Here is a 19,515-nt window from a genome sequence, read left to right on the forward strand (position 1 = left end):
ATAAACATGTACAGTCACCAACTTCACTTGTCCAATTCTATTGTAGGATGGGGCTGAGGACTGGCCAGTCTGCATAGTAATTGAGACCTACTGAGTAGGGTGATTACAGTATAACTCTGGGGCTAGAACTGCACAGGAAGACAAGAAGCCAAGTGCAGCTTGTTTTTTTGTCCAGCTTGGACATAGCCTTCAGCTGTAGGGCTTAACCCTCACCACTGGGGCTTGGCTTAAAGATTGGCTATTGGTAAAAGGCAAGCAGAGTGGTTCAAATTAACCCTTATGCAACTCAACTGTTTACAAGTTTATATACACGTACCCCCTTTCAGAGCATTTATTATTAGGCATTGTCTCCAAGTGAAGAATTTATCTGGGACAAATGGCTCCAGAATCATTTTAACATCTCTACCACTTCTCCCTAAAGACTGAGCAATCAGCAATTCCCAAGGCTTGCCACAACAAAATGGAGTGTGCTGCTAATGAAAGTCAGGTCTGAATGCAATTTTCTGGTCTCATTATTGAACAGTCTGACTGAAAAATATTATCTCTAATTTATTTCTGCGGCTTGCTTTGACGCACAGTCCAATCAGCTGCAGACAAGCAATTAAGTTAACTTTTTTACTTTTGTCCATTGTCTTGGACTGTAATGGAAGAGGGAGGAGGAAGACTCTCTTCTGAATGGCACTTCTTGGCCCCAAAGCACTTTACAAACTATAATCTGTAAAAAACCTTTGCCACATCTGCATAGGTGACTATTAGAGGGTGCACGGGGATGCATGTGCCCCCCTGACGGGGACAGTTCCCTCCCTGACGGCCGACACTGATGCTGTTGGTAGGGCTGGTACAGGGCCACCGCCATCAGTGGCTTCTGTGGATGCCCCCCCAGATTCAGGAGGCACCAGTCGCTCATGCTCATCTGTAAAATGGCCTCACCCTTATGAGCGGACCAGGGGCTAACAGCAAATAGATGTGCTTGCTCCTGCTGATTTTGAGAGAGGATAGGGAGAGTACTACTGACGCCGCAGAGGAATAAAGGGTTCGGTAGTTTAGGCACTAATTTGGATTTATGTGACTGGAGTTCCTGGAATTGTGTATGTGACTCTGGGCACATTAATCTGATCTCTCTGCCTGACTGTGTATGTTAAAGTCTTGTATCCATTCTGATCTCTTTAGATTGCAAACTCTTGGGGATGGGAGCAGCTTCAAACCCATACCCTGTAATATCGCTACACCTGAAATATGAATCCTGGCCTCAGTCTCAGTCTGTTTATACCATGTCTTAATTTGACATCTTAAAGAAATGCATTGAGCCAGTTGAGAATCGGTGTCAAATTCTTATTGCTATATGAACATCCAAACATTTTTTAAAAACACTGTCACCGTAGTGATCATTCAAGAACCAGACCACTACTCAGGTTGATCCCAAACGAAAAGAACAGTCTTAATTTCCCTAAAATTTACTGGAAGGGACACAGTTAGCTACCACAGTATCCCATGGTAAACTACAGATGGGCTGAGGTTAACCAAGTCACAGAGCTGGCTAGGCTCTTGATACCTGATCTTCTTTAGTAACATCCAGTCTGTCTCTTGGCACATGTCTCTCTAAGAGATGGCCAAAACTCAAGGCAGGGAAACATCATCTAATTTCCAAGGGAATATACAAGCATCAGATCTGAAGTACCACAATAAAGACTAAAGCCCATGAATGATAAGAAGGGGAAAAAAACCCTCAGTGTCATTCCCAAGTGCTCCTTACAGGCAGAAAGCAGCAGGTATCATAAATGATTAAGCAGTCAGCTCTGTGTTATTTCTTTCCGCACTAATAACGGCTGGATGGTAACTTGAGAAACGGCAGAACATGGAAGGAGACAGGAAGCTTTGAAAAAATGGGGGCATATAATACAGTTCAACTAACCTTGTTAGCCTTCCCTTCCTACCATCTTTATTAAGGCTGTCTCAGTGGAACATCCGCCAGGCTTGAAAAAGCAAATCTGTGATCTAATTCTCCTGGTGGTGGTAAAACGATGCTGCTTTTCTGCGGCACTAGATTACAGCCTCATTGCTGGTTGCTTATGACATTCAATTCTCTACATTATGAGCAGAGAGGCTTTAGCAGGGCTGCTGTTTCGTGCATCTCCACAAGGATTATGTGCTGTGCATAAAATAATTACACTATATTTGCAGGAGATGGTTTTCAGGGTTTCACAAATAGAGAAGTATGTGGGAATGTTCCCGTTCAGCACAAGCATCCTTTTTAAAGCAGCTTTTATTGTACCAGAGAGTCATCTTAACAAACCAGTACAAATTCTGTTTCCAGTTCATCTAGAGCAAGGGTAATGTGGAGCACACTCAGGTTCCCCTTAGGAGTTTATATACCCTCCTTAGACCAGATTGTTCCTCAAACGACAGAAACACAAAGGCCGTGAACAGATGATGTGAGGATTCTAAATGAACTGATTCGAGGGTCATCTCCTATTAAGGATGCTGGTATAGACATGTAACAATTTCTGTCATGACCATTCAGCACACAACACAATGCTCACACAAACAGATATTCCAACTCACAGTCCAATTTCTTAAATACAAGACAACCTTTCTTGCCAAATACTGGGAACTGTCCAACGGAAGGTAAAATCACATGCTCAGTGTCCCAGTGAGCTCTGGCCAACGTCTCATCTTCTCAACCTCATCCTTTTCAGCTCGTTTTTGTGGCTTCGCACACTAAACACTAAACTTAGTATTTGAAAACAGTGTCTGTCCCCTTCCTATAGTTCTTCCCCTGGATTTATGGTGTAATTATCTGCCTGCCACCCTTTTATCACCCCTGTAATAGCTCCCGTCACTCAGAGATTTCCCTCTCCCTGCACTGCTCAAGACACACAATGGTTTTTTTCCTAGAAACAACGGTAAATATCCAAGCCTGTTCTCAACGACACAACAGCCGGAGGTTTCTGGCCTTTGTAGAGCACTGGCAGATGTTTCATACCCATGGATGAAAATCCCATGCACTAAAAGAACAATTTCCCCATTTTCCAGAGCTATGTAGATGGGTGATTTAGACATTCATGATAGATGTGTGTCAAAGCCTCAACAGGACAGGAACTCAGAGGAGTCAAGGGTGGGACAAATCTGAAAGGGAATAAAGGAGCTTTTACACTGAATACCTGAACCATGTCTGATCATGGAATAGTCCTCCGATGTAAGCAGTGAAAGATTCGTATTCTGAGACTTTAACAGTTGGAGCTATGGAGAAAGAGTGTGCAGCAGGTGGCCGTATGCTGTCTGGCGGATGGGAGATAGACACTGAGCACTCAGGGTCCCACGGCACAGGAAAAGGGTGCAGCTCTCTTCAGCTCAGGGTGTTTCTAAAGAAGTTACTGTGTGTTGTCTCTCATAGACCCATTATTCTGGGGTAAAGAAAACAAATGTGAAAAGAAAGAACAAGGTATGGTGTCTAGACCAAGCGAATGTGGAAGAGGCAGGGTGCTTCCAGCTGTTACTGCCACACTTCAGAAAGTATCCCAGAGAAGACAGCAGTCTCGAGGGTCAGAGAAATATCAGTGTTTTTATTCCAGGAGGCAAGATTCATTTCTAACTTGCAAGCTTCACCTAGGCTTGACTCAAAGGTCCAGAGGGCAGCAAAAGAAGAGAACAGCATCAAGATCCTGGTTAGTGGTCCTCATGCATGGTTTCTCTGATGTCCTGCTTCAACCCAGAGAAGTGTGCACCAAGCCAGAGACTAATTGACTCTACCAGCTAGATCCTAACCCACAGCTCCTTACAAGATTCATGCCAAGACATCTTTGACAGTCCAATAATGCAAGCATCACTTCTGTCAGAACAGCTGACCGCATCTCTCATCCCCAGACATCGACATCAAAAACAAACCTTCACCACAGGAAAAAAAAAACCCCAAACACATGTACACCACAACCAGGTTCATCCCCTAGACAATTCCAACCTCTCTGAGATCCCATTTTAACAACCAGACCCTGTCTTCATCTCAGAAACCGAGAGATGAAAGAGCTGTTTATTTCCCAGCAGTTTTATCCACGTTTGAACATTATGGAGATAGTGCTGCTAGTGGATAAGCCACTGGACTAGGAACTCAGGTTGGGCTATTCCCAGCTTTGCCATTGGCCTCCTGGATCTGGGGCAAGTCACTTGACCTCCCCCTGCCTCAGTTTTCTCTTGTATAGATGTAAATCCTTTGCAGAGTGCTTTGAAATCTACTGATTAAACAGTATATGATACCCAAGGACCCTTACTGAATAAGACCTCCAACAAAGGTCTGCAAGCCACTTCCTTAGTCAAGATGTGAACAAGCTCCTGCCTACCTAAGCTTCCCCACGTAGAGCTGCCCTGTTCTTTGAAGTACCTGACCTCCATTAGCAGTGCTACACAAGTGACCTCTCCCTTCCTTCCCAGAGCAGGCTGCACCACAGGGGTAGATTCTTCCCTGTTATTGGTGTCTTGGTAAATTGCTTGAGTGGGTATTTTCAAACTGAAATCTTGTTCCTGCACACACTTGCTGCCCCCTGTGGATCCCCAATGACTGGAATAGAAACAAGGGTCTGCTCACATGGAGCTCACAAAGGGATCAGCTTTGGCAGGGGGTGATATGTCAGTGGAATATCCATGTGCAGCAGCCAGCTGTGCCCCGTGAGGAGCTCTGCTGCTTTTGCTAGAGTATATAACATTTCACAGGGCATTAACAGCAGGGGGAGGTGGAGAGGAATAGATAGAGAAGTTGACCAGCAGGTATCTGGCCCTTCTAGGCAGAGACTGTACAGCAGTCAGTAAGCCTGCCTTTATAGTCATGCTTTCTGCTTTAAGGAACTGACCTCCTTTAAATCAGAGTTTTCCAGCCTGTTTTTAACAGGGCCATCCTGTTCCATATCAAATCTCACAAATCAGCAAGGCTGGCTCCATCTGAGTGAAAAACCCAACTGGCTAAAATATGTAATTACTGTAGAAAGTAACAGAGAAAATTGGAGTGAAGTCTAATCATGTACTCATTTGCTAGTGTCTATTAATCGGGGAACAAGTCATTACAATGTCTGAGCTACTTAGAGAAGAACTAGCGGTCATATTAAATAGAATCCAGCTGTATGCTAGTTAACTGGGAAAAGAACAAAACCTTGCTTGGTTAAGGGCAAGTTAATAGGGCATAGGCTTTTCTATAACAAGCTGAAGTTTATCCCTACTTAGAGAGCCTCTCAGCTGTTCATTACAACAAGAAAGACCTCACTTGGTCTCTTCATTCCTGGAAGAGAAGCTGGACCTTTATTTGCTCTGGGAGCTGTCAGGTGTTAACTGTTATATGTAGGACCTCTCTGGAGACCAGGTTTCTATTACTAATGAAAAGCCTTTGAAACAAGACATGTTTTTCTCTCTGCACCTGCACCTGCATCTACAAGCAGGTTTCCAGAGCAATCTTTCATTGGTGATGACTGTGAGGATCAGGCATTTTTATTACTAGCGGTTACTTCATAACAGTTCTGGGGATGACAAAGCAGCTCCTGGGCAATGATAAGGGGTGGTGGCATTTTTCTCAGGTCTCTGGCACCAATTTTCCCAACCCTCTACCTTTTGCATTAAGATCACCTGTGCCAAGCCTATATGTAATGCTCCTGTTCTCCTTTGCTAGTGGTTCATGCTTATGAGAATGACTGAGAATCAGGCCCATGGTGCAATGAGGCCTAGGAGCAACTGCACCCAAACGAGGAGTCTAGGAATTCTTCTTCCTGGAAGATATTAAGACTTAAAATGCAGCAGTTCACCACCAGCTGCTGGCCTAGTGAGGCATACCAGTATGCACTGAAAATGAGCAGAGCTGTTGGGCTAGCTGAGGATCTACCTAGTGGTTTTAAGAGAATTGAAAGAAGGGGAATATGAGTGAAGCAGGACCTAAGGTAGAAGGGCACCAGTATATTGGTTCCTATGTAGTGCTTATAAAGCCAATAGCCATATTTGAATGATAGTGTATGCAACTGCAATATCACCTGGGGTCTCTTCTTTCCTCTGCCCTGTTCATATGTCTTTCCTTGTCCTTCAGAGAAGCAGCAACTTTCTCAAGTGCTTGGCTACATTGCCTATTGTTGGAAGTTATCAAGACTGATCAGTAGCAAGCGATCATCTGACTAGAGGGGATCTCCTGAGTAGCCATATCCATTTTTTGGTTATTGCAGGCAATAATCCTTTCTTCTCAATTAATTTAACCCAGTGAGGCTTTTCTCCTTCTCTGCTACTCCACTTGGTGGGCTGCTCCAAAACTGCAGAGTTCCAGAGGTTAGCAACCTGCTTATAATTTCCAGCCTATTATCAACATGGCTTGGCTCTTGCTCCTTTTCATCAAATTGAACCCAGAACTAAAGTAATCAGAATTGTATTGAATGGAAAAGCTCTGCTTGCATTTTATTGAGCTTTCCAAGACACAAATGCTGCCCCCATGCAAAGATATGAATGGACACAAGACGGTTCTGGAAATTTTTTATGTAATTGGGACCTGGGCGATGATAGATTAGAGTGACTAATGTATTACAGAAGACATTCATCCTTTAGAAACATCTTGTGTACACATAAATAAATAGCTTTACCCATAAAAAAATGCACGTGACTATTTTTCCCCCCACATCTTCAGAATATATTAGCAATAACCTCTTGAGAATTATTGACCCATGAAAGGTTCTTGACTGAATCTTGGTCCATTAGTTTCCAGCAAACAAGCTGCCATGGTCATTATAGCCCAGTGGAGATGGATGTTACACTGAGAAAATATTTTATGTATGTAGCCTGTGTTTTTAGTCCAATGCATTTAATAGTCACTTATACTAATAAACAGGCAAGCAGAGGTTATCCCCATTATTCATAACTGGGCCATGAGCAGAGGAACTGAGTGAGATGCCACTTATAGCAGATCATGAGATAACCCATATTCACGTATCTCATCTGGTAGATGCAAAGTTCAGTTCTAGCACCAGCAATACCTCCAGTGAGAGCCAAGAATAACACATTTCACTTTGCATCTGAGATTCTCACAAGCAAGTAATCAAGGTGAGAGAACAAATATATAATTACACATGAGAATAACCACCACTAACAGCAGGCTTTTGAAATCTCTGAAGAAGAGTTGGCAATAGCATGACAAATTTAGTAAATAGCATGTACCCTTAGTACTGTTATGGGAGATGGGATTCAGACCATGTATACACTGCTGTTGAAGTGGTGATGACAGAATATTTGGGCAGTCCCAAGCTAGGATGGATACGAAAGGCAGAGAAGCTGCAGCAAGATGGCAAGTCAATGCCTAGTCCCTGTGCTCTGGACTTACCCAATTACAACTGGGTGCATGCCCATAACTAGTGAGTTGGGATGGGATGCGATACTGAGCACATCACTCCCTGTGTTTGGCCAGCTACAGAAACCAGTGTGCTTTTACCACACTAAGCCAATAGGCTGTTTAACTTGGGCAGACCTTTGACTTTGTGAGGGCAATTTTATTTTAAGGAATGAAATGGCATGGACAGCACAAAGTGGTATTATAAGATGTAGATTGTTTTTATTCTTTACTAGAACTTTTCCCTCTACCTCCAACTTTATTTTTTGTGGCATTGTAGTATATGGGTGAAAGTCACCTCTTCACAGAGAAGCTGACCAGAGTGTGCACAACATTTTGAAGATTTTATTGTATTTAAATGGTGCATCAGCTTCATGCTCCTGTGAAACTGCGTGTGTTGTGCTGTGGGGAGAAATAATTCAGTACATCCTCAGCTCTGATGGAATGGTGCATCTCCACTGATTTCTAAAGAGTTATAATAGTTTACAACAGCTGAAAACCTGGCCTGTTATTTCCAGGGTGATGTAGGAAAAGAACAAAACCAAAATAAACAGGGATATAAAAATGCTGAGGCTAACAATGAAACACAATTATTAGAAACACATAACCAGGTCCTTTGATGGCACAGAGTAGAAGAGTTTCAATTGATATTTGTTGAACATCTGAAGGTGAGGATTTGAATTTACAACCTGCACATATTTGTGCTCAGACACCAACAATAACGTTGTTCCTTGGGGTTTCTGTTTTTCCATTTATTTGTCTTTTAAATAAACAAAGGATATTTTAGTCCAAAAAGAGGAAAGTCACATTCAAACTATGTGAAAAGTGGCTTCATGCAAAATGATACTTCAACCAAAAGGTTGTATCAATTAAAGAAAAATGCTTGCATAACCACTGTGTTCTACAACCAGTTTACATTCCACTATACATACACGCAAACACACCCTAGAGAAGGCCATGCATTGCATTATCTAGTAAATCTACGTTCAGTAACCATCTAAAGTTAAGCTAGTCAAACATCTTATGACAAGGTGTGAAATTTCACTCCACTCATCTGGGTTGATAACTTGTCACCAGCTGTGGAACTGGTTGAAATGTCAAAAACAGAGAGGAAATTCCATGACCATTTCAAATTCTCCCACCTCTCCAGTTTCTGAAATTGTCAGCATTTCACAATCCAAATCATTTTGATCAGCTCTCAGCTGACATATGCAACCCATCAGGAGCTCTGCTGAAGAGCTACAACATTCCTAGCAATCAAGCACCATTGGCTCTACATTCAGAAGATCAAGCTAAACCTTCCTACAGAACATTCACCTTCATAATACATGCCCCCCTCCCCTTGCTGCCCAGGTACATTCTTGGGTTGGATATAAAAAAAAAAAAAAAGAGAGAGAAAGAACAAACAGATGGTCAACTGGTCTCTCCACATCATAACCAAGACACCTGAATCTCAGCAAGATCATTGGCATGTTCAGCTTTGCGCATCTTTATTTGCTTTTTGCAGAAAAGTTATAGGTAACCTCGCCTCTGCTCACCCAAACACCCTTTTTTGTTTTACTAAAAAAACAGCCAAATAAAAAAGCCTGCAGCCACATTTTCAAATGTGCAGCACTCACAAGGGGGCCAGATTTGTAAGTGATCACCACCACAAATACTAAGCAAGCTCTTTTCAAGATCCAAGCCAGATTCATGATAACCTTATACCTACTGATACCTTACTCACAGAAGTATAGGGTTGGAAGCATCATCTGGTCCAAACTCCACTGACACTACTGGTGGAATAAGGTGCAATTCAGTGCAAGTAAATGCATCAGAATCTGGTGGTCAACCATAGCTTTTCTATCTCCTCTTTGACTGCAGACTATACCTGCTGTTACCCAGAGAGTGACCTCAGCTGACAGTGACAGCAAAAGTTAAAAAGGAAGGAAGGAAAGAAAGGAAGAGAGTGGAAGAAGTCTCAGGAGCAGAGAAGGGCTGAAGGCCTGGTCTCTTGACCAGAGTGAGGAAGGGACTGGCTACTTCCTGTAGAAGCAGACCTGCCTGGCACTTCCCTGAATAAAAAGCAGAGTTGCCACTGCCAGACCCAATCGGTTACTCCCACTGGCACCTCTTACAGGGTATTCAGAAGTTGTGGTCTGTAACCTTTTGGGGGAACTGTACCAAATTTGTGAGGCATCAGGATAGGGAGATGGTCCTGCTTAATCAACAGGGACCTTGACAGGAGCCAAGAAGTTGCTTTAACAGAATCTTTTAACAGAGTTTGGCTGCAGAAGCTAGCAATTGCAAACATGCATATCCTAACCTGCTGTCCAAAGAGCAGGGTTTAGAGCTGTGGGAAGGACGTGGGAATACACTGGAGCCCTGGTCTGCATATTAAGAGCCCAGATCTGATGCCACTGAAGTCAGCACACGTATTTACAACCAAGTTTTATGTGAGCGGGTTGAGGGCATGGGAGCCAAGGGCATGAGACACAGGGAGCCCTTGCCCTAAAGCAGCATTGACGTCGTGCCAAAGGTTCCAACATTGTGCTCAGTACTATACAGAGGTCCCTGCCCAGGACAGCTTACAATCTACAGAGACAGGATAGGCCACGGGGGAGAGGGGAAAACTAGGCACAAAGAGGGGAAGTGATTTGGTCCAAGGTCATGCAGTGGGTCAGTGGCTGAGCTATGAAGAGAACCCAGGGCATCTGAGTGCAAGTCAAGAGCTCTATCCACTGGACCGTGCTGCCCCTCCATGTTACTGTAACAGGCTACAGAAGGATATAAGATGATGTCTTCCCCTGCAGTATGTATCCTCCTGCTCCCCTTGAGGAGACAGGAGCTCACTTCAGTTTAGTTTTTGGCTGGGGCTGTTTCTGCCTTCTCTTCTCTGGGCTTGTCTTGCCCAGCAGCCTTTGGCTCTTCAGCCAGCCCGGCTTCCTTGATGTTGTCCTGTGGGTCCTTCTTCTCCTCCTTCCTGACAGTGACCATGCTGCTGGAGAAGGTTTTTACGCCAGAGAATGGGCCAGATGAGATAGCATAGCCAAGGCCATATGTGCTCCCACTGGTGACAGTGCTCAGTCGGGTCTCTTCCCCTTCCAGTAACTTCCTGCAAAGCAAACCCCCAAGGAAAGAGCATTTTAGCCCCGGTTGGAGCAAGATTTCCAACCCTCCTCATCTCCTTTATAAGTTATCTGACCAAGATCAGCTTGCTTTCATCTAGCAGGGACAAAAGGGAGCATCCCCCTTGGGAAACACTGATGTACCAATTGATTTCTCCTTCATGTCCAAGAAAGAGCAGCTACTGTGCAGTCAGTCTTTTGCTGCACAACCTTAATGAGATGCACCACATGACCTCAGGGATGGCTGTGTAGCATCTGAGAGTCTAAGTGTCCCCAGCACTTAGCAAGTATGTATGTAAATGTGCTGTAAGGATCTTCAAGGGAAACTAAGGGAATTAATTTCCCATTAAAATTCAATGGCAGCAGGTGTCTAAGCCCCTTGGGCCATGGGAGATTCCCACCCTGAACATCCTGACAGACAGAGGGCACTTTTGATCTTGTTTCCTCTAACCAGCACTTCTCTGGAACCACGTGTAGTTTGTGTATGGAAGAGAAAGGGTAAAGATGGAAATAAAGCATTTCAACATAATCAGCAGCCCCCATCAAGCCAGGAACCCTGGGTAAAACCTGGCCAGAAAATATATTCCAATTCACAAAAACATTTGAAGTCGTCATCTTTTGCAAAAGTTGAAATGGGTCCAATTTTTGTTATTTTAATTTTTTTCCCACAACCCAATTCAAAAAAGCTCATAGTGCAATTGTTAAGTTGCATTATTATACCACTGAAAGATACGGTGTTATTTGCAGCTCTTCCATTGACCTCCAGAGTCTGAAGGACATCTCCAAAGCCCTGTGAAAAGGATGGCCTCAGAGTAATGCTTTACCTATAGGCAGCTATTTCAATATCCAGGGCCATCTTTACGTTGAGCAGATCTTGGTACTCCCGGAGGTGACGAGCCATCTCTCCCTTGGTTGTCCTCAGAGCATTTTCCAGCTGGTTAATAGTTTCCTGCAGAACAAAAAAAATGGGAGTGAGAATATCTTGAGCAATGCTAATGGCTTCTCCCCATTTCTGGTCAGTGCCCTGCTTCCAGATGTGCAGTTCAAATTAGTCTACAGTCAGATACTAGTGTGGACAGATCACTGGAGTTAATGAAATCCTAACTGCAACAGACGTATTATATGTCTTGTCTATTTAGACAGTGATCTCTTCACCTCAGGGACACTCACACTATTTGTTTATACGCTGCATATTCCCTTTGCTCTAGGGGTATAACACTTTCACACACAGTTTTGAGTGGAGAACTTTTGCCCAACACATCAGAAGTTTTCTATTCTAACCTGTGACTCAGTAACTCAGAGGACTGTGAGGAATACAATTATTTTCCTAGTGCTAATCTGTCTAGCATTTAAAGCAAGTGACAAGAAATTCTGGACTTAGTTCTCCTGCTAGCTTGGTGTGAAGCCTAGGAAACATGACTCTCTACCTCTGACTCTGACCTAACCCTCAGACTTGACGTGATCAGTGAATGCCTGGTGTTCCCATTTCCTCAGTAGGTAAATCATCCTTACAATCTACTTTGCCAGGAAGGTGTGCAGTGGATTAATGTTTTCCAAGTGCCTGGAGACTATAGGTGGGGAAGGCTATAAACCTACATCCTACTCTCATTACAACTAACTTCCACCATTCAGGTTTGCTAATCACAGCCCACCCACTGGCAAGGACTCCACGGAGCAAAGCTTTCCAAAAGTGTGGACTGTATGAGCTATGAAGGTGGAATGAAGAGAGCCTGGATGATGCTTCTCTCTACACTGTGTCTATCTGCAACATCTCTGAGGCTTCAGTTGAGCTCTAGGGTTTGGGAACCTCTGGGGAGCCAGTGCATCTGCTGTTGAGTGTAAATTACATGCAGATTTTGGATCTCTGTGTTGCTCCTCTCTTCAGCTTCCTGGAGCTGCCTCTCCAGAGACTCATTGGCACTCTTCAGGGACTCGATCTCAATGTTGCGGGCCTGCAGCTGGCGCCGGTACTCTGTGATCTCCTCCTTGGCCTGGCGGATGCTGTCATTGCTGCGTGCAGCCTCCTCGGTGAAGTTGGCAAACTTGGATTTGTACCACTCTTCGGCCGACTGCTGGTTCCGGGCAGAGAGGACCTCATACTGCATGCGAATCTCCTTTAGGGCGGCAGTGAGATCCGGCTTGCTCACATCCAACTCCACCGAGACCTGGAGAATACATAATAAACCACCTCGTTGGCATGAATTACAGGCATACAAATATCATGACATGGCTCCTGCAGCAGCTAGGTGCTGCCTCCTGTTTGAGACAGCATGCCTTCAACGCTGTCTCACATTTTTTCCCTTGTCCCCCATGCAGAAATGGAGGGATAAGTGGGTATGGACAAGTGATAGGTGGGTATGCAATCAAAACTGTGAGACATCATGTAATCTGCGCGCGCACGCACACACACACACACGCACACACACACACACACACCCCCTGAACTCTGTTACCAACCTAGACCCCCATGGTAACTGTAGTAACATTCCAAATTAACCCAGTGTCAGAGACATTCATCAGAGGTGCTGCACTGTTTTCAGACTTGCTACTGAGTGGGACAACTGTCTGGGGGACAACTGAGAATGCTCCAGGACAGCTTAATTTAAAGTCCTTTTTGACCTTGTTCCCAGCTCTGCTAATTCCTTTTGCCTTGCTATTGCAATACCATTCACAAGTGAAATGACTCATTTGTTTAAATGATCCAGCATCTTCACACAATTCTGTAGCATGCTGGCCTGCCAGTCACGGTTCAGGCAAAATCCAAATTTCTGAAAGTTAATAGGCTTTCCGTTGCTCCCTTTGATGAAGGAAGAATGACAGAATTACAGCCAAATCTATAAGCAGAATTTATTTCCTCCTCAATCCAAACCCCAAGGGCTGCTGCATTTTTTATAGCTCTGCCTGTTATGGATTTTACATGCGGTGAGTTTTTGGCAGCTGAACCATCCACCATGAAGCAGTATTAGGAAAGCCATAAACTTATTGATCAATCACTGAATTTCCATACAGATGCTGGATTGGGGCCATGCTATGGAGGGCTCAGTTTTCGGTTGCAGGCTTTCCTTGGCAAATGCTGATGGAAGCATGCACATATTTACTACAATGCTATCAGACCAGTCCCTAGCACAGAAATACAGACCAAATTCCCCATAGGAGTAAGCAGAGGCACCTCTGTTGACATGAGGAGACTTGCAGCTGTTTCTACCAGGAGTAAATTTGGCCGCAAACGCAAACATATACATTCTGAAACTAAGGTATTTCAGAAGTGCAGTTCATCCTGCAATTTAAGGGCAACATGGCCAGCACACAAAAAGAAAGGAGTTTTTCTGTAATGAACACAGGAAGGTGTGGGGATGAAAGCAAATCAGGTGATTCCAAATCTCCTGCAAAACCATTGCTCAGGAATCTTACTTGGAACAGACTGCTGCAGATTTCTAGGATACAATCAAGTTGAAAATCTTCAGATTGTCAGGCAGTCGGTCTCGGCAGTGACCTCGTTTCTGTTCCTGCTGCTCGTCACCTTGAAAGCAATCACTAAGAGCTGCTAGTGAGAGCAGCTTTCCTGGTCAACTATTTGTGTAAAACCTAAGTAGAGATGCAGCAAAGCTCTCCCCTCTCCCAATCTCAGGCGCAAAGTCCTGCCCTGATCATGGATACAGGATTCAATCACATGCAGTGTGAAATTATATGTGGCTATCTTATGCCAGCTGATGTGTGGGGAACAGGATCAAAACCCTGCAGATGTGACCTCTCCTGGATGTTCTCTACCCAATAACTCCCTTTCATTTTAAAGGTGAACAGCAGGTGCTTTGGCACCTCTCTAGATTTCCAAAATAGCATGATTGCTAGTCAACAAATATGTGACTGCATGCAAAGGAAAAATATGGAGATAGATTCTGACGTCCAGGTTTCACTATATGCCTCACAAATACAGGGCAAAGTGGGTTATTATTTAAGTAGCTAAACTTCCCTATTATATCAAAGACTTCACCTGCCAGTATATAGTTGAGCTACAGTAATTCCTGTGCTAAAACATGCTGTATATAGAAGGGAACAGAGGCTTTCTTGTAGTCTAAGCACTTACAATCTAAAGAGAAAATATGGGAGAAAGAAAGGATTATGACTCCTCTGCTACAGATGGGAAACTGAGGCAGTCCCATTCTCAGCGACCTACCCATTTTCACATAGAAAATATGAGCAGAGTTGAAAGCTAAATCCTGCTCTTCAATCCCAACACAAAGACTTGACCACCACACCCAGCTTCCCCTGCATAAATCACATGAGCATTTCCCTTCATTATTTCTAAGGTCTTCGGAGTCCCACGACACGGGAATAATCAATGCATTATGATACCTCTGAACCATTCAGTGCTCAGGGAACTCATCCCATTTAGATCAATGCAGTAATTACAGCTGGAAAGTCACTTCACTGAACTGCGCTGTCCTGGTCCTTGTGGACCCCAGGGGCTATGGGGAGTGGGGTTATAATCCCTTTATAGCATACTTGCTTGACAACACCTTGCAAATGGACAATAGGCTGCATGGCAAACACAGTCACTCAACTGCATAAGAAACCTACCCATAAGCTCACTGAAATAAGAGATTCTTTTACACTTCCAAGGAATTACCACAGCTACCTGCATTCTGCATTAATATCTTATTTCTTTTCTCCCTGTGCTAAGGAACTAGCCTCTCACCCCTTCCCTGCAAACATGCTGCATGAAACAAAGCCCAGCACTTCCTTTCCCGTCCAGGCTTCAGATTTATGTGCCCACATGGTCTTCTCTTTGCAGTGGCACATGGTGATAGCGCAACTGATTGTCATTGTGTGTACTTGGCATGCCTTGATAAGGACACAGGGCAGGAAGCACTGGCTCTATCAGTGGGACTGAACAGCAGCAGCAGAAAGCTCTCTTCCCCACGATGCTTAACAATGACAAACAGGGTTTGCTGCTCAAATTCCTGACCACCTCCTAAGACTGAATGCCCAATAGTCCTAGGGTGAGGCTATGAAATACCCTGCCAGGAGAAGGCAAGATGATCAGTTTACCCTCCTGACAACCTCATGCCCAACACATTATAACCCCCAAGACAGAAGAATGCTATACATTTTTGATTCACAGAAGACAAACATGGGACAGGGGCAGCTATCTGATCTCCGACTTGAGAGAAGCCAGGGAAATATCGACCGTCACAGAGATAACCTTCCAATGACCTCCTGCCTGCAGGAGCCAGGAGCTCAGAGTAATAAATCTAGAACCCATTCTAGCATATATGAAATACAGGGAGAAGGGGGATGAGGACCCTCTCCATTTAGCATACGGGAGAATTGAGATCCATAATATATAAAGTGTGTGCGCTACATGACAGGGACAAGGGCTACTGTGCTAGAGACACACCCTGCCCAACACAAAGGAGGGGGGTATTGGGCAAGTGTGAGGCACACCCCACGCTACGTGCTGCATAAAGGACAGCTCTTGAGAGCGTCTAACATACGCATGCCCTTTTTAGAAGGGGAATAGTTTATGTTTCGCATGAGCCCTGCATGTCTCTTCCAGCACAGACAAGGGCAGATGGAAACCCCCCCCCGATCTGCCACAGAGAGAAGCACTGGGTGTGGACAGCCTAAAGGGAAGGGGAGATGCTGTGCACAAGTGGGGCTGTGCTGCAGAGCAAGGTACAGCCCCTGAGCCACACAGACAGACAGCAAACTGGGGCAGCAGCAAGACATGGGAGTCAAATGCTGAGCGCTGGTGGGATGTGCTCGAGCAGCTGGAATACAAATGGCAGAGCTGTGGGAAGGGAGCTGGCATGGCAGAGGAAGTGCAGCATCCTGGAGGCAGCGAAACACTGCACAGGACAGGACCTTCAGTGCACAAGAACATTATATCTGCCCTGTCCTGGGTCAGACTTGAGGTCCATCTTGCCTGGGCTCCCGTGTCACATGGAGGCAGAGCACAGATGCCCGCAGGAAGACCTGACCAGGGCTTTCCCCCCAACTGCTCCTCTCCCACTTGCAGCCTCCAGTGTTTAAGGTCTAGGGCAGAGGGAGGCAAATGCCTGGGCACATGCAGGGCAGGCAAACAAATGTCCAGGCACCTGAAAGGCAGAGAGTGGTAAATGTCTGCACAGTTAACAAAGGCAGGGGTGGGGAGTTAAATGCACAGGCAGCTGCAAGGCAGAGAGCAGCAAATACCTAGGCAATCTGCAAAGGCAGAGGGAGGTGGGTAAATCCTGGGGCACCTGCAGGGTGGAGGGCAAATGCACAGACACCTGCAACACAGAGAGGGGTGAATGCCCATGCAGACCGCAAAGGGGAAAGGAAAGGGGGCAATGTCACAGATACCGGCAGGGCAAGGAAGCAGACATCCAGGCAGCTGCAAGGGAGAGAGGGGCAAATGCCTGGGCAGCCTGCAAAGGCATAGGGAGGGGGACAAATGCCTGGGGAACCTGCAGGGAGGAGGGAAAGGCACAGGCACCTGCAAGGTGGGGGGACAAGTCCACAGGCACCTGCAAGGAGAGGATCAAATGCCCATGCAGTCTGCAAAGGCGAAGGGAAGGGGCAAATGCCTGGGCATCTGCAGGGAGGGGTAGAGATACAGGCACCTGCAAAGTGGAGAGAGGCAAGTGCCCGGGCAGCCTACAAAGGTAGAGGGAGGGGGAAAAATGCCTGGGTACTTGCAGGCTGGGGGGCAAAGGCACAGGCACCTGCAAGGCAGGCGGAGGGGGGAGCAAGTCCACAGGCACCTACAAGGCAGACAGGCAAGTGTCTGCACAGCCTACAAAGGGCAGGGGGAGTGGGGACAAATGCCCGAGCACCTGCAAAGTGGGGACAAATCCACAGGCACCCGCTAGGCAGAGAGGATCAGATGCCTGTGCAGCCTGCAAAGGCAGAGGGAGGGGACAAATGCCCGGACATCTGCAGGGAGGCATAAAGGTACCGGCACCTGCCAAGCGGAGAGGGGCAGCCTGCAAAGGCAGAGGGAGGGGGCAAAGACACAGGCACCCGCGAGGCAGAGAGGAACAAGGGCCCGCGCGCCTGCGAGGGCGGGGGGGCCACCTGCAGCTCGGGCCGGCTGTACCTGCGCGTCCTGCAGCTCGGCCTGCAGCTCGGCCACCTCCTCGTCGTGCACGCGGCGCAGGAAGGCGATCTCGTCCAGCAGCGCCTCCACCTTCTTCTCCAGCTCGAGGCGCGCGAGCGCGGCGCGGTCCGCCTCCTTCCTGCAGTCGCGCAGGGCGCGCTCCGCCTCGTCCCGCAGCCGCGCCTCGTCCTGGCACTGCTCCCGCAGCCGCGCCAGCCCCTGCGCCAGCCCCTGCGCCTCCAGCTGCGCCTGGTCCCCCGCGCGCCGCAGCTCCTCCACGCGCCCGCGCAGGTCGCGCAGCTCCTGCTCGTACAGCTGCTGCAGGCGGCACGGCTCGGCCTGGCGCTGGCGCAGCAGGGCCACCTCGGCCTCCAGCAGCCGGTTGTGCTGCTCCAGCTGGTGCACCTTCTCGATGTAGGTGACGAAGCGGTCGTTGAGGCCCTGTAGCTGCTCCTTCTCGTTGGTGCGCACGATCTTGAGCTCGTTGCTCAGCGCGCTGGACTGCGACAGCAGCTCCAGCTGCTCCAGCTGCAGGCGCCGGCCCGGCGGGGCGCGGTAGCTCGCGGCCCGCGGGCCAGCGCCGCCGGGGAAGGCGCGGCCGGGGCCGGCGGCCAGGCGGGAGCTGTCCCGCTTGTAGGAGGTGGCCGAGTAGAGCAGGTCGCTGCTGTAGCTCATGGTGGCGGCGGAGAGGGGCCCGCGCCCGCCTGCGCCGCTTTTATAGCCCCGCAAGCACCCGCCTCCTCCTCCCGAGCCCACTGCAGAGGAGGGGCTGCGGGCAGGCAGGGAGGGAGGGGGCAGGTGCTCGGATCGCTCCCTTCAGGAAACCACCCTTCCTGGGCTCCCATCTTACCAATGCCCCTGAGCACACTGAAGGTGGCCTTTCTGATATCTCACACTTCTGCCCTACTGGCTGTCTTTTCCACCTCTGGTCCAAGCCCTCCCAGCCCAGGCCCCCCCAGAGAGGGACCGTCTTGGCACGGACAGCGCTGCCTAAGCCAGGCCGGGGGTGTAGGGCATAGAGGGGTTGGTCTAAGGACACAGGTAGACGAGGTGCTTTGGGTAAATCTGATCTCTTTTATTAGACCAACTCAAATCCTTGGAAAAATTCTTCTTTCAGATACAAGTCCCCTTCATCAGGCTGAGGAAGCATCTGCAGCCGCGGTGTGCTCTTTCTGGCGGGGATGGATAATATAAAAGGCAGAGGCTGGTCTGCATGCAAGATAGGCAGTCAGTGAACAGTAGTCAGTGGGAGAGGGATGGGCTCGGGGAAGGGGAATGAATGTAGCTGGTAAATAGTGGAGAGGTACCTGGGGAGTCAGATATTAGGCAGGTTAAGCTAAGGCTGGGGCTTTTCACAGTTGGTGTCTGAGCCAGGTGGCTGCTGGCGTGGGGGTCTCACCCCACTTGCTGCTCTGGCTGCCCTGCCACCGTGGGAAGGAGGAGCAGCAGCTCTGCTTGCAGGGGGATTGGATCCCCCACCCTGCTTCCATGGAAGGGGGACACAAGAAAGGCCAGCTTGGCCTTTCAAGGAAGAGGAGTTATATCAACCACCTTGGCTTTTCTCCCCCAGCCAGGCACTGCCCTTCACGTGCTCAGAGCTACAGAGTTCCCAGCATAGCTAGTTAATCAGAGCATCCTGGTTTTGCAAAGCAGTGCCAACACCAGCGGCCGCATTGCTGGAGAGCCAGGGGGCTTCTGGTGTGTGCCCAGAAGAGGGGTGAGCTCATCCACTGCTGTATTTGGCATCTTTCTGGGTGGGAGGCTGCACTGTAGCACTCTGGCTGCCTAAGGGAACTGGCCAGCCACATCCCACTGCAAGCACAGGAAGGCCGAGCTCCACTCCCCCCAGCTGGGCCAGTTTTGCTGCAGGCATAAGTCAGAAGCAAAATGGCAGGAATGTTGTCGATCATGAAAAGATGCATTAAGCACAGCTTGGATACTGCCCTGTCTCATACAGGCACAGACTTCTCTCCCCTCCAGCAGTGCCAATT

General features: G+C 47.4%; 1 protein-coding gene across 1 annotated transcript; it reads right to left on the bottom strand.

Moving 5' to 3' along the window:
* Positions 1 to 8,694: 8,694 nt before the first annotated feature.
* Positions 8,695 to 18,214, bottom strand: LOC109317346 (low molecular weight neuronal intermediate filament-like). The gene is made up of 4 exons (XM_019545970.1): positions 17,525 to 18,214; positions 12,291 to 12,608; positions 11,268 to 11,392; positions 8,695 to 10,430 (listed from the first exon to the last, which is right to left on the bottom strand). The coding sequence occupies exons 1-4, from the start codon at positions 18,197 to 18,199 to the stop codon at positions 10,175 to 10,177; spliced, it is 1,374 nt and encodes a 457-aa protein (XP_019401515.1). The 5' UTR covers positions 18,200 to 18,214; the 3' UTR covers positions 8,695 to 10,174.
* Positions 18,215 to 19,515: the final 1,301 nt, after the last annotated feature.

This window comes from Crocodylus porosus, unplaced genomic scaffold (genome assembly GCF_001723895.1).
Source record: "Crocodylus porosus isolate Cpor-Errol unplaced genomic scaffold, CroPor_comp1, whole genome shotgun sequence".
NCBI classification, from domain to species: domain Eukaryota; kingdom Metazoa; phylum Chordata; order Crocodylia; family Crocodylidae; genus Crocodylus; species Crocodylus porosus.